This window comes from Artemia sp. Qi Xiang Cuo, chromosome 19 (assembly GCF_049724085.1).
Source record: "Artemia sp. Qi Xiang Cuo chromosome 19, ASM4972408v1, whole genome shotgun sequence".
Taxonomy (NCBI): domain Eukaryota; kingdom Metazoa; phylum Arthropoda; class Branchiopoda; order Anostraca; family Artemiidae; genus Artemia; species Artemia sp. Qi Xiang Cuo.
In genome coordinates this window covers 55261617-55277773 of record NC_142812.1, presented here as the reverse complement: position 1 = coordinate 55277773, position 16157 = coordinate 55261617, and the positions used below count along the sequence as shown (strand labels likewise).

Sequence of the window (16157 nt, the reverse complement as noted above, 5' to 3'; positions counted from 1 at the left end):
GCCAAATTTAAATACGGTTAAACTGCTTGGTGTACAGTTGGACAATAACCCTAAAATGGAAGTCCCACACTTCCCACTTATTTAAATCTGGTATTTTTCTCCTTAAATCTTTCTCCCCTCTCAAACGGTTTTCCATATCAATCCAGAACCTTAAAATAATTCATTGTTCTTAGACCCTGTCTTGAATATGCTTGCCCTGTCTCGCACCCTGGGTTGACCAAAGACCAATGTTCTAAAATTGAAAGTATTCACAACAGAGCAATAAAAAGTATTCACAACAGAGCAATAAAAAGTATACTGGAGACGTCCTATGCTACATACGATGAAGGTTTGGCTAGACATGAACTTACTACATTGGAATCATGACGTCACATCCTTACCATGAATTTTGGTCACAAGTTCCTTGGTTCTGTCTATCATCGACGTTGTCTCCCCCCCCCTTTTTAAGAAATTCCCCCGATCCTCCATAATATAAGACTCAATGCTTGTAGAGCTCCAAATACTCAACTTGACTTGTGTCCCCAAATGTTTACCATGAGGTACAAAAACTCTTTTGTCCCCTATTTTGTTTTCCATTTTAATAATTGATTTAAATTTTTGTTTTATGTTAATCCCGTAACATCTGTTTTATCATTGTCATTGTTCTGACGTGCTTATGCTAGCTTTTGTGCTATTTTAGCCAATAAATAGTATTCTATTCTATTGACTACAAAAGTATTTTAATCTTCCCCCATATTTTCATGGTTTGGGATGATGAAGTTTAAATCTCAATTTGACAAAAACATCACATAAGACGTTTTTAACAATCATACCCAAAACCATCAAACAGCACATGTTTCTTGGCATTTGTGATCTGGTCAGCATAGCAGCATTCCACCGTCTCCGGTTATTTTTGAGGCTTTTCAGAATGAGGTATCATCAAAATCTCCCAGAAAATTGACGTTCGCAAATACACGAACGCTAACGCGAAAAACTGTTTGGTAATTTTTCCTATCGTTAATCTATGAAGAGATTTTGGAAAATCCTGTTTTCTTTAGGGAAAATTCTGGGATAGTGGATAGTGCAACAAAAGTATTTTTATTTATTTTCATTTACTTTGGTTTTTAGAAACGTTTAAAAGACGAAGACTTTTTAAAGCTGATTTTTTAAACCCAACCCAACAATATACCCAACAATATCCAACAATAGGAAATATTGCCACCAATCACTTCCCATAGCCCAGTAGATTCTAAATTTTACAAAAAAAACTAAAGTTCAGCAAAAGCAAATGATTATGTAGAGAAAAAATCCAGTAATGTTTAAGAATAAAGTCCAATTGCTATTCATGTCTAGTGACTTTGTAAAACTTGAAATTTAAAAACGTGAAACGTTGCTCTATTCCCTATTAACAAACTTGTGCAATTTAGCTTCACTCACTCATCGATGAAATTTTTGAATTCAACATTAACCACCTACGACAGAAAAAAATACCCATAAAATACTCGAAAAAGTGTGTTAATTCAGATAAAAGACATAAAAAAGTAATTTAATAAGGCCTTCACTTCTAGTAAAAATATGATCTGTTTAAAATTACTCACAATTTTCTTCGATTTTCTTGGATTTAAAATTTTACCTGTTTTTCTTTTTATTGAAACTGAGAAAAATTTTGTCACTTCTACTAAAATTTTCGCAGTTCAAAAATTCTGACAATTCAATTGTACTGGTAAAAACCATGTCTATTGCTGTTGAATTTTTTTTTCTGACTCACAGTGTAAAGAACCTCACCCGTTCCTGTTCTGTTTTTTCTTCTTCGATAAGGAAAACTAAGTTAATCTGATGATAGTATATCTAACAAGGTTAGACATTTAAAAGGAACATAAATTACTAAGTAATGTAGCAGTGGTTTACATCTGGCAGAATTAGATCCTTGTAGAAAACACAAAAGAGTAATTAAAGAAGTCACTCAGTCTAAGTAGTTAATTAATAGAATTTCGAGCTAAAAAAAAAATGTAAACATCTCCACTGTTTTTACTAAAACTCTAATTGTATTTGAGAGCTCGGAGTGGGGAATTAAAGGGTAGTGCAATGCTTTCAAGTACTTAGCAATTTACTTCTGTCTTAAGGTTTGTTTTCAGTGTCTCAAGTTTTAGTAAAAATTACTACTTATAATTTTCTGGTAACGCTTGGAAAAAAGATCGCTATAGTGCCGAATATATCACAATCGGTACCATTTAACCAAGAAAATATATCAGGTACCATTGACTTTGGACGCCTGTCATTCTACGCAAATTAACGGTCCTGTGTCAATCCTAATTTCTTGGTCTACCTGCCTAAGACTAAAGGTCGGTGTGCCTTGTTTGCCTCTCATTCCCGGCAATCTAACGGTCCTGTGTCAATTTTAAATTCTTGGTCAACCTGCCTGAGAATCTCGGCGGGTGTACCTTTCCAAAAACTAAGACACAAGTATTTGTCCAATAAGAGAGTCATAGCCCTACTTACTCCCACTGTTTACCCGTGCCATTTAACCAAACATTTAGAAAACTATAGGTTTCACCATTCGCCAGCAAGTCGAGAGGATTTGTTGGTCATGTGTCAATCCTATGACCTGGTATTCCACCTTTAGACTACAAGTAGTCAAGCCTATTAGGCTCAGGTTTCACTTGTTCGCCTGTGAGTCCAAGTAAATTCAGTCCCAGATCTTGCATACAAGCCCAGTGGATATTATTCGTCACGCGTCAACCCAAAATCAGTCCAATCTTTCAACCCTTAGTTCTATGACTATCTACCTTAGTTCTGCCCTAGGAATGCCGTATGGACGGAGGTCTTCTTTATCCCAAGGATAACTACACCTTCAAAGGAAACGGGATTATCAAATATTAAAAAGTCTTCCAATTTTATTCGACTTAGTGCATACTTTATGCCTATTTCTCGACTTTACGCAAGTTCTTGCGTAAAGTTGTTAATTGATCAATGTCGTTCGCGTGGCAAGTGGTCAATTTTATCAACGAGTAGTCTTCCTGTTATGACACCGATGTATTTATGGTAAACTCCGTTTGTTTTACCTTCTACTGTTATAGGTTGACTGCCACTACTTGTTGTTCCACCATGTAAATATCAGGAGGGTTTTGTCTTATGGTCTATGGTTGGTGGCTCATGCCTTATATGGTATAAGGCTCATGCTTCATGGTTGCCATAGATTTTGAATTTGATGCTTACTTCCGTGCTAATTTTTTTTTTTACTAATTTTAGGGTGCCTGCCTGTTTCTGAACTTTTTTTGCAGAGGCATCTGGTGAATCTGATTGATCGACTTGATGAATGTCATTGGCATAGGCAAGATTGTCAATGAGTAGTCTTCCTAGTATTACCTATTGGCCAATCTTGTCAATAAATACACAGTCAGTTGGAAAAAATTGAAAAGTTAGAGCTAAAGGATACAGTCTGACGAAACAGATATTGCCTCTGAAGGCCAGTGGTTGGCTTTGGCCACGGAGTTGCTTTTACAGAATTTCGGTCGTGCAGGCAATCTTGTTAGCAGTCCAAAGTATATAATGTCTATGTAACTTCTAATCATAGGTGTACTTGAGTCTTAGTATTTAGGGACAAGTCTTAGGGATGACCCCACACATTATGGGTAGGAACACTTATAAATATAATATCATTTATTTTTAGATTGAAGCTGAGAAAACAATGGAAGAAGCCGTCTCTAGCAATGCTGCTGCTTAAGAACTAGTAGATGATTTTGCCGTCATTGATCATTTTATTGTTGTTTTATTTTCTTTGTCTTTATCCGATTAAAGCTTTCGTCAAGATTGCACAATATGAATACCTACGCTAGTGTTTACTCTCACTATTTTATAGTAAATTTCTAGTACATTCAGTCCTTTTTCCGAAAACACATTGTTTTGCTCTCCAAATCTGTTAATTATTATTAATTAATTATTTTGACTTCCGTTCTAAAATATGGCATAACGAAAGCTTATTAATATACGTGCAGAGGTGACTACAGTGTTACCAGGGATATACATAGAGGGCCTCGGGCACCTCCCCTCTGAAATCGTCCCCCATGGTACCTCTTATTCAAATAACGAGATAAAATCAATTCTTAACGTCTGGGACCCCTTACCCTAAAAAAAAAAACCCTGCGTAAGTGCCTTAGCGTTACCACAAAGAAACAACGCTTTCACAAAATCATTTAAATCAGGTCAAATTTAACTTTTTGTTCTTTTCCATTTTCTAGACTTATATTGGACACAGGAAACGAATCAGGTTTTAAGAAGGCGGAGTCATTGACTTCTTTTTTCCGAATTCACTCAATTAATTATGTCATTTCCATGTAAAACACTTCACAGGCGTAAACCAATGGAATTTAAGCGCATTTTTATCACGGCATTAAAAGAAAGTAATTTCTCTTTGGTGTTCCCCTGTTTACTTATTATGCGCCTGTAAGGAGCTGAATTTTTTGTTATAAGGCATTTCAGGGTGGAGATAATAATGAATAATTATTGTTAATATTGTTGGTAATAATAAATATTAGTAATAATTAAATATTGGTGTTAATTAGCTTTAAAATAGACCTCACTAGAAGCATACAAGATTTAAAACTCAGCCATATCAAAGGAATGGAGTCGAGCTGTTCTCACAATTTTCTCTTGAAACATCTCTTCATGACTTTCGTCCACGAAAGCAGTTGACAGATAACTTCGAAAATGTCGAGGAAGCCAAATTATTTTGCAACGTGCCAGATAGAGCATTATACCAAGCTCTTGTACATGAACTATGGCCGCCAAACGTCTCACAAGGACGGGTATCTCCTAAGTAAGTAATCACGATTACCATCTAGTGAGTTAGCCAAGCTCGTCGCTTTTCAATTTACTTGGTACCACCATCCCGTCTTTGACTCAATTTTTATTATCCTTTTTGTTTTCTTGTTTTTTTTTATTCAGTTGAGCGGTCTAACTAAAAAAAAAAATATCAAGTGTATAATATAATAGTTTTTAGAGTTATTGCATATATAAGCAAAACTGAGCTAATAATTTATTGTAAACAAAATGTTTTAGAATTATCTTTATTTTGATTTTCAATTTTCCTTGCCTATTTTGGACCTTCCATGGAGTTTGCTTATCCATGGTTGCCAATACACGAATTTCTTTGGATACTCGAGCTTTTATTCTACTCATAGCACAAGCTGTTATTAGTCAAACAGTTCATCCAAACGGTATGTAAATAATGAAACCAGCTAGTGCTAATAGTAACTGAATGTATAAAATATAAGCTCCGATAAAAAAAGTAAAATGTAGGCTATATTCATCAGAAGAATCGACTTTTTATTGTAAATATGTAAATTTCACAAGTTACAAACCAGAAGTCACGATCCTGAGGAAATCCCCCCTGAGTCACGATCCCCCCTAAAAACAGATTAATCTTGATAACTATTACACCATCAAATTTAATATATCAGAAAAATTTTTTGTATACGTTCCAAGTCCCTATCTAAAAAATGAGAATTGTTTAATTTTTCTCGAGAACGTTGTTTACGAATCCGTGGTTATTCGTTTGTTTTTTCCTTTTTTTTTCTTTCGTTTAGCAGGGATAATCGTATCGAACCTTTGATCCTAAGTATCGGGAGATGGCTGACTAGAAAAGAAATTCAAAGTTATCACTTTTAAAGTAGCAAAGAGGCATCTTCTGTCGTTTTGTGGTACAAAACGACAATTTTTGTGGTGCCACAAAACTTTGTCAACGTTTTGATAACGTTCCACCAACGTTTTGTGGTGCCAAAATGTCATCGGGTAAATTTTGTAATTTAGCCATTTAATTAAGAACTATTAAAAAGCGGTATATTGAAATTCCTGGTTTCAGAGGCCCTACTGCCGTGCTAAGGCGCATTTACTACTAAAGATGTACGAAATCTATACAAACAGTTTTAGATATTTATTTTAAAGCTTCATTTAACTAAACTAATGTTCTTCAGGTTTCATAAAATTATATGCAATGATGTGTAAGGGCCCATCAGCTATTGTGAATGAGGGGTTGTGGATCATTTTTTAGGTGGGGGGAGGGCAGACACCCCAGTGGCTGCATTTTAATGCCAAAATATCCTTACTCTCATTGAACCTTCAGATAAATATAGAATTGGTTCTAGGGAAGAAGTAGAAATTGATATCTATTTCTTCTTGATTTCCGTGAATGTTTCTAGCCTAACCCTAGTCTAAACCTTTATTATGAAAGCAAAGAGTGACATGATACCCAAAAACGAACAAAATTTATTACATATAGGAGGGAGATACCCCCTTCTCAACCCCCCTCATGGTTATAGAAAATTTGGAGGATGCTCATTCTAACGGAAATTAATAGATCTAGTGCCTTTTTAAAGTCAAAAGTCATATGAGAGTAACCAGCCCCTGTCCTAGAACCTTTATTGGATGGTTGGCATTAACCCCCCGGAAAAGACCCCCGCGGAAAATACCCCTCGCGGAAAATACCTCTTCGGCGTTTAACCCCCGTGGAAAATACCTTCCCGGAAAATACTCCCCCCCCCGTTTGCCTTTTTTAACTTTTTTTTCTTTTGACTTTTGTCCTAATTTTTTAAGAATGATTCCTGAAACACAATAGCCATTTATTTAGAATACAGGTAATAAGCTTTGTTTTAAAATTCTATAAAACATTTTTAGCGTGTACAGCGAGGTCTTGAGGAGGAGGTGACACCTTTTATATACGTAATAATTTCTCTTCGTTTTAATGTATGATGTTGCGCCTTACTTTCAGTTAACAAAACTTGTTTTTTCTTAATTTAATTTCTGATATTTTAAAATAATACCGGGAAATCCGTCCCTCGCCCCATGAAAAATTCCGGTACGTGTGTATTATATACCACTCGCTAAGTTTACGATGTGTAAAACTCGACAACAAACCGGTTTCTTCGTTAGTTCTTTCTTTACTTTAGAGAAAAATTTGGGCTATATATTTGCACATTAGAGGGGGGGGGGGCATAGCGGGTCTGCATAAATAATTATATTTATATATGGTGCTTCAAACTGTCCAAATATTTTACCCCCCCCCCCCTTATGTGCGAATATATAACTTAAATTGTATATTTCCCATCTATTCTTTCACTTGTCTTTGTCTTGTATCACGCTAAGCTGAAAGAAACTAACGAAGAAACCGGTTTGTTCTCGAGTTTTACGCAGCGGCAACTTGAGTGAGTGGCGTGTAATACACAGGAACCAAAATTTCTTCCCCCAACAGACAAAAAAAACTCAATTAGTTCTCAAATTTGGAATGCCTTATTTTCCACGGAGGGGGGGGTATTTTCCGCGGGGGGGAGGTATTTTTCAGGGGTATTTTCCGCGGGGGGAGGGGGGTAAAAGCCGGGGGTTAACGCATAAAACGTTTTTTTTATATATAGTCCTTTTGTAGCCTTTTATAACATCTGATCAATATTTCAAAGTTTCCATTTTGTTCAGAATAGTCGACAATATCAATAAGTGTAAATTAAGTAAATTATAAGAATTCTTCATATAATGGTCGAAAAAGGAGGATGCTTGATCTTGGGAGCCCAGTGGTGTGAAACATTCAGAGATTACTTTTTAGGTCAAAATAATTATCAGAGGGAGGGGTTAGGGGCCCAGAAATCACCATCAAAATATTTTCCTGATCAATTTTAAACTTACAGTCGCAAGTCCCTTGGGCCAAGGGAAATAATGTACAAAGAATTATTCAAAGGATTTGTCCCTATGAAGTTAGTCTAGGGGCTAAAAAAAAAAAAAATTCCGAATGGTCTGAAAGTTAAATGAGACTTTGGACTAAGGGGACCCTAGTACAGAAGGAAAAAAACACAGTATTACTACTCCTGGAAATGCAAACCAAAAAAGGGCTGGAAAGTGCAAAAAAATTTCCCCACCAGTTTCAGATTATAGAGGCTGTTTTAGAAACTTGGGAGGGGGATCGTTCGATGAAAAATTGGAAGTTATTGTGAAGTTCGAAAGCTACTGGAAGGCATCCTGCCTCCCTTTCGGTTCTTTTTCTGCTATCTTGCCCTCTAGCCCCTATGATATCGAACCAAATTTGAGATATCTATTTCGTTCAAAAGCTTCCAACTGTCTAATAAGTTTGTCTTCGGGGTTGATTTAACCCCAATTCCCCAATGTTAAACTTCATCTTACCCTTTCTTGATAAATAGACCCTCGAAACACGAAAACAGAACTAAAATATAAGAAAAATGCAAAAATAAATACTATAAGACATTCTTCATCACATATTTTGCATTTATTTTGAAATATTGGTAGAATTTCCCAAAATTCCTTTGTTTCTTAGTTATTTTTATTCCTTACACTTTCTCTGTGGCTGCTCAATTTAGCATGCAGGATAATTTTCCATGGTTCGGAGTTTTCTTGATCGGGGGGGGGGGGTAGTTTTTCTGGGCGAATTGAGGATGAGGGAAAAAGCCTGGTAACGTAAAAAACTGGGGTTGAAGGACACAACAGTAGCCTCCCTAACATTTAAGAGAACAATGGATCAAACAGTTCATAGAAACAAACTGTAAGCAAAAGGCGACCCTCGTCAATAGAAACCAAAAATCTAAAATTTAGTCTACAATTTGGGGAGGAAATGTCATTAAGTAAGTTTAGAAAGAGATCCAGTGAGAGAGGGGTACATACAATTATATCTAATCGCGATTAATTCCTGGGGATATTTTTGGACTAAGCCTATAGTTTGGGTACTGCGGGGTAATAATATTTATGACTTTCGCATGCAGACTTTCATCAGTTTGGCGCAGGTACCGTTCTCCCGATTTTCTATCTTCAGCCGGGAATACTATACGGGTTTTGGGGCACATCATCGGGTTGATAGCTCCTCTCCTATTGCAGAATTTTTTTTTGTGCAAAATAAATATTACATTATCGTGGTTAACGGCACATACGAGTATTGAGGAGGGAGCTTGAGGAGGGAGAGAGTATTAAACCTCCTTTACATATAACGGAGTCTTGGATCAAACATCTCGTAGTAACAAACTGTATGTGCAAAACACGTTTGTCAATAGACAATTAAAAAAAAAAAAAAAAAAAATTTAGAATAAATTTAACTATTATTCGAAATCTTCATAGTTGAAAATGTATACCGTACTTTGCATGATATGTACCACAGTAATGAAGTCGTCAGCCCCTCCATATAAAAGATAATTTCTTAAACCACATTGGCCTGACATCACATAAAGAAAGAAAAACGAGCGAAAATGGGGTTTTTATAGACCAAATGAAAATACTGAAAAACACAACAAAGCGAATATTTCGAGAGGACAGACGCCTCTATTCTTCAGCGCGAAACGAAATAATATATCCAAGGAAAGTGCCGAAGAAAAAACAAAACAAAAACAACGAAGAGAGGCGTTTGTCCTCTCGAAATATTCGCTTTGTTGTGTTTTTTTTTCAGTATTTACATTTGGCCTATAAAAACCCAATTTTTGCTCGTTTTTCTTTCTTTATGCCCCTCCATATATGTTAGAAACTAGAATCTTCTCTAGCAACTAGGAAAAATCAAAATCAGTTATTTGAAATGAAAGTTTGATATATTGTATAGAATAGTAATAACATAGAATTAAGCGATAGGGGGGGGGGGGGGTGTAATAGTTTTAAGAAAGTTTTTTTATAGAAATAGTTTTAGGAAAGAAAAAGGAATCTTTCTTTTAAGAAAAAAGTTCACCAAAGGTAGGTAAGGCTAGAGAAGTCCATAAAACGCATTAATATAATGCTGATAAAGAGTTAGAGCAAATAGAGAATAATTGGAAGCTAAATTAAGTGGCTGGAAGACTCGAAGAAACTGTTTGATGATGAAGATCAAGGTTGTACTTGGAATAGGAAGACTGGTAGCTGCGAAATTTGGTTGCTTAAACCAAAACCAATTATTTAAAATGCCAAAATTATCTTTGAAAATAAAACACTTTTCATGACAGTAGCAAGATTTTTTTATTGCAGCTCTAAGTTCTCCCCCTTCCCTTCAAAGTAGGCCCATGAGTCAATGTTTGAGGATTATAGTTGCTGCATATACACTGCTGTGAGTTTTCCCTTAATTCTATTCTCAATTCTAGAGAAGCTATAGCTGTAGTTCAGCTCAACCTTAGAATTGTAAACTTAATTCTAAGGGAGCTTCATTTCCTTAGCATTTCAATCTATTTAAATCACTTTATTTAAGTAAATAAATCTAATTAATTGAAAAGAATTTGTAAGCTGTCCTAGAGGACTCTGACCATGGCGAATTTTGTTGTCAAATGTTGTTAAATTGTTGTCAAATGTAAATCTGTCAAATTTACATTTTGTTGAGTTTGAAACATAGGCAATATTTCATTTTTAAGTCTGTTAAGATCTTGATTCCCTTTTCGAGCTGTTAAGTATTTTTCTTTTACTTTTTCATTCCAATTTTGGGACTTTCTAAGCAAATTCACTTATACTTTACAAAACCTATAAGCACACAAAATGAAAACAACAATAATTGACCAAAAATTGTTGATTTTATCTAAGCAAAATCCAATTAAAAGAAGTTCAACCCATCTCGTATAAAATACCCCGTCCGCAAAAATTTAAACGATGCAGGTTTTGTCCTTCAACCCTACCCTTCAAATCTAAAAAAATGAACAGACAAAAATAGATCTAAACAGTTCAACTCGTAAAAACTCGCGAAAAAACTTTCTATTGAGCAGAAGTGAAGTCCCTGGGCATTCACGAATATTTCAAGTAGTAACCAATTCTGAGATAATTCCAAGCTAGCCCACTTAAAATTCGTCTGAGAGTGTATCAGAAAATGAACCCACAAAAAAAACTTAAAAATCTAATCCTTAAAAAAAAAACTACTAAGTCAAGGTGAACAAAATCCAACCACATGAAGTTCAGACGGGGGAAACTCAACTCACAGAGAATATCTCGTCATTTGAAATTTAAAGTATAGAAAGCTCTATTTTACTCAAATTTCATCCAGGCATAAATCCAATTCCGAAAATTGAACCCACCAAAGAAATCAAACTCATTAAAACGCACAAGAAAAATCTTTTATTTACCAGAAGGTAATTCCCTTGTCATTCAACGACATTTTTCTTAAGCCAATCTAAACCCTAAAAAAGACGAAATTAACACAAATTCAGAAAAGTAGATTTAAAATTCATCCGAGAGCACATCAAAAAGAGAAACCCATATAAAAAATGTGACACATTTTAATTAGTATACCCAAAAGGATAAACTGCTTTTCATTGAGCAAAATTCCCTTGGGCGTATTATTGATTTTTAAATCTAAAACAATACTTTCAAGAATAAAAAAAAAATCAGCTTTGGATTAAACTCTGCAAAAAAAATAATTGACACACATTATTACCGGCCCACATAAAATTCATCCAAGAATAAATCCAAAAATAAGCCTGTCATAACAAATTTACGAGATGTGTTTGGTATACATCATACCAAAAATAACTGGCTGAGCTTCAAGTGAAAATAGCTGTCTTTATTGAGCAAAAATTGAGTTTCTTGACGTATGATCCATCTTATTAAACGAGCAATAGTTGCACATGTATATATATTTTTTTCCTGAAAATGGCATTACAATTTTTTTTCAGAAAATTGGCGTACTAACATTCTCTGGCATTAAAAAAAATCTAGAAAGGTTACGATTTTGAGAATATTTGTTTCCCCCTCGTACCACCCTTAATTTATTTTTCATAAGTCGTCTGTTAACTGGAATTAGAGACCTGACAACGGGAAACAACTGTTAACCTGAATTTTGACGGAAGAATAATCAACATTGGACAAGGCTCAACAACATACCTTTTACGCTAGAGATGTTAGTGCTTTCAAAACTTTTGATTCCAGTTCCATGTGCATCAGCAGTCGTTCTGGTAATTATTAATTAGTCAGAACACTATCAAGAATTTTGGTCAGAATGTAAGATCTGAGAAAATCGGTTCCGTAACCACAAAAATACAAGAGACGGGTGACAGAATGAATTTAAATAATTTGGCTGTATATTTGCACATTAGTAGATTGCCTAGTCTGGATAAGATTGGAGCTCTACGCCTTTTCAAAGAAAGTAAGAAACCCCTCACTTGTCAAGGTACTTATGAGGATCAGTGAACTGTATCAAGGCCAGGTGCTTTTCAGGATCGGTGAAATGTTTTAAGACCAGACACTCTTGAATGTCACTGTGATCTCTATCCTTGAGAGATAGTAGTGCAATGACCTAGTTGCACAGTAGATCCTGAGAGTTCAATGGCTCTCATGCATCATTGCGCCGTATGAATTGGAGTGGCTTCAAGTTTCATTGCACTGGAGTCAGTGAATTCTTACACAATAAATTTTTTTTGCCTTGATCGTGGATATAAATAAATTGATGGAGAGTTAATATCACAGTTCCAAATAGACATTAGACTAACTTACATTGATTCAAGCTAGAAAAACACTTTGAAAAGTGATTGAACTGTAAACAGTTAGGTCTCGTAAGAGAAGTTACGATATCGATATTGATTTTGAAATACCATAGGAGCAGGCTAGTGGTCTAAGTTTTTTTGTCATATACTTAGTGGAAGGGGTTGAGTTATCGAAACACATTTACAATCCCTTTAGTTACCAAATTTCAGGCAACTGTATATCATATATTATCTTTCATTTAAAAACTCTTCTCCCTACTGGCTGTTCTTGAACCTTTGAATTCAATTCGTGAAATATTTTTGAACCTGGACTTTCAGGGGACGGTAAAGAGCAATATCAAAACTAAAAAGTGCATAAACACTGCCTTTAGGTGGCTTGTGAGCTTAGCCCTTGAGGCAAATCTTACTTATTTTTGATTCTTAACCTTTTAATTATTCTGTGGGGACTTAGATTTGTTTTGGGAACAAGCCGATGATAAATAAATTGTTCTTAGATTCTTAGAAATACATTGGAAGAAACCCATGCATGTCAGCTAATGAATTAACAGTTAAATGAAATCATTAATATTCTATTAATAAGTCCGACCGCACCCACTGAATTCATGAATTGTTTGTCTGGTGGAGGAATCGAACGTGAAACCTCAGATTTCCTAAGGTACGAGGACGATGCTTTAGCCATCTGAACCAACAAGTCAATGATATTATTACATCCCTACAATTAAAATTCAAGTAATAGGCTACATGCATTTTCTATGACTTTGAACTGTATGTGTGTGTGTTTCATATGAAATCTTTAGTTTGAAAATAAAACTCCCCTCCCTACTAGTTATTCTTGAACCTTTGAATTCAATTCATAAAATGTTTTGAGCCTGGACCTTCACGGGACGGTAAAGAGCCTTATCAAAACTAAAAAGCGCATAAACACTGCCTTTGGGTGGTTTGCGAGCTTATCTCTTGAGGCAAACCTCATTATTTTTTATACCGAACATTTTAATTTTTCTAGCGGGGGGGGGGTGGACTTAAAATTGTTTTGGTAACAAGCCGATGATAAATAAATTGTTCTTGGATTCCTAGAAATACATTGACAGAAACCGACGGATATCACCTAATGAATTAACAATTAAATAAAATCATTAGTATTCTATTAATAGGTCCGACCGCACCCACTGAATAAATGAATTATTTGTCTGGTGTAGGAATCGAATTTTAGACCTGAGATTTCCTACGGTAAGAGAACGATGCTCTAGACATCTGAAATAACAAGTCAATGATTTTATTATGTTCTTAGAACTACATTCTAAGCAACAGTTTAAGTGCACTTGATATGCCATTGAATTGTATGTGTTTGTATATCATATATCATCGCGAGTTTAAAGAACTCCCCTCCCTACTAGTTATTCTTGAACATTTGAATTCAATTCATGAATTGTTTTTGAGCCGGGACCTTCAGAGGACAGTAAAGAGCCATATCAAAGCTAAAAAGCGCATAAACACTGTCTTTGGATAGTTTGCGGGCTTAGCCCTTTAGGCGAATCTTACTTATTTTTGATTCTGAACATTTTTTAACCAGTTTTTCAAACTTTATTTCATGTCTTAAAATGATATAGAATTTTTGTGAACTTCGTTTTTGAATTTTTTATTAGCTATCTGAACCATAAAGTCAATGATATTACATTCTTAGAATAACATTCTAAGCAATAGGTTTCATGCGTTTGCTATGTCATTGAATTGTATGTGTTTGTATATCATATATCGTCTTTATTTTAAAAAAAACCCTTCCTAGAAGTAATTCTTGTACTTTTGAATTTAATTCGTAAAATGATTTTCGATCCTGGGTCTTCAGAGGACAGTAAAGAGCAATATCAAAACTAAAAAGTGCCAAAAAACGGTAAAAAGTTAAAAACGTTACGAAGAAAAAACTTCACAAAGCAAAGAAAAAAACATCGCAAAGAAAACAACGTCTCGCAGAAAAAATCGTCACAAAGAAAAAACATTTTAAAAAGAAAAGAAAAAAAACATCACAAATAAAAAAAGTCTAAGTAAAAAACGTCACAAAGAACTATTACTTTCGAATAGATCATTTTTACTTTCGAGTTTTTTAATTAAATTCTAAGAAAATTCAAATCAATTTCAGTCATTTTATATTTTATTTTTTTATTCTAGACTGATCCGACGAAAAGATCGAGGACTTGGGTAGGTGGTAGACTTATCGCAATAGCGACGTCAGGGTAGGGAATGGTTGATGATAATACTTTCCTGCCCGTGAACACTCCCATTCCATCTACCATCGTGCCCCAGGAATTTCAAATAACAGTTTGTCCTACAGCTGTTGCGGGAGAGAATGAGTCTCCTGGACACGATAACAGGGACATCATTGACGTGCTTTGGGACTTAATTGAAACCATTCCGAGTCATCAGGAACTGACCAGCTCTTGTATATGAAACGTAAGAAAAAATTGAATTTATCCCCCCCCCTCAAGTATGTATGTATGTATGTGTGTGTGTTTGTGTATTTGGGTGTTTATGTATATGTCTTACTTTGTCTGTGCGTGTGCTTGTGAGTGTTTGTGTGTGTTAGTGTGTGTGTTTGTGTGTGTGTTAGTGTCTGTAATTTATTATGCATGTGTTTGATAAATAAAATGAATACAAATCCAAGTTCAAAAAAAGTTTTGAGGAGTCTAATATAACTGTGAAAAGACTTTCCTCAATGAAAACATTCAATCCGTTCATTTAAGTTTCAGGGGAAAGGTACGAAATCGATTACCTTCCCTGGCCCAGGACTTTAACATATCATCGATAATTGTCCACTTTCACCAGGACAATCATCATAAGAAAGTATTAGTGAAGGAACGTGATTTAGTATCCCCCATATTTCCAGTTTACGCCAGAACAGATGAACAGCCTTATTTAAATTGTTGGTTCTGATGTTTCCAGGGACATTTTTGACGTTGATTTTGATATTAGTGAATTGAGTCCTATGCAAGGTGGTGCAGGACTTGCAATTAACTTCACTTCCTCGGAACTACGTGAATTAATTTTGTTAGAATCTGCTCTAGGGCACATGCAAACACACAGGGTAGTTTTTAATCCTCCGGAGGAGAACCTAGTTGACAGGCTATTATTTTAACGGACCCTGTCAATGTTCTCCGCACTTACACAGACCGAATTCAAGAACTTATTGAGACTAAGATTCAGAATTGGGGCGGTCAGGGAGAAATTAAGGCATCAGTTAATCAAAAAGTTTAGTTACAAAAAGGGACGTCAGGAGAATTTTTTTATTTTCATTTTTCAACTGGGAATCAAACTTTTTACCCTGGATTAAACGGATTTGAGGGTGACTTTTTTAATTGAGTTAATAAACTAATATCCACTTTGGACACATTTAATTAGAAGGGAAGCGTGCCCATGGTTTTATACATTGAACATATTGATGTCAATCGCAATGGATTAAAAAAAAATTATTTTAAGACGGGACAGCTTTTCACCGATGAATAAATTGCCACCCAGAATTGTCAGATACAGGTGGGAGGGGGGTCCAGGGCTTTAAATTTGACACGGGTTCGCAATGTTTTAAATATGCATTTTTGGCAGCAGATCATAGACCTCTGGTGCATGGTGCAACAATGCAAAATCTCGACAAATTTTCCTGTAATGACGGAGAAAATTTCCCTAAAGTAAATTTTCATTGTTTAGAGGGAAAGTATCCGGCGTCCTTAAAAGAAATAACCATGTTTGAAAAAGCAAATGAAAATCTTGGGCACGGGGTAGTGTTTC

The 16157-nt window shown here is 35.2% G+C and overlaps 1 protein-coding gene across 1 annotated transcript in view; it reads left to right on the top strand.

Annotated features, from left to right (window-relative positions):
- Positions 1 to 4255, top strand: part of Pdzd8 (PDZ domain containing 8) — a 245494-nt gene extending 241239 nt beyond the window's left edge. The window contains exon 15 of the mRNA XM_089105143.1: positions 3650 to 4255. Within this exon, the coding sequence (XP_088961269.1) occupies positions 3650 to 3703 (54 nt within the window). The 3' untranslated portion in view covers positions 3704 to 4255. The remainder of the gene's footprint in view (positions 1 to 3649) is intronic.
- The last annotated feature ends 11902 nt before the right edge of the window (positions 4256 to 16157 follow it).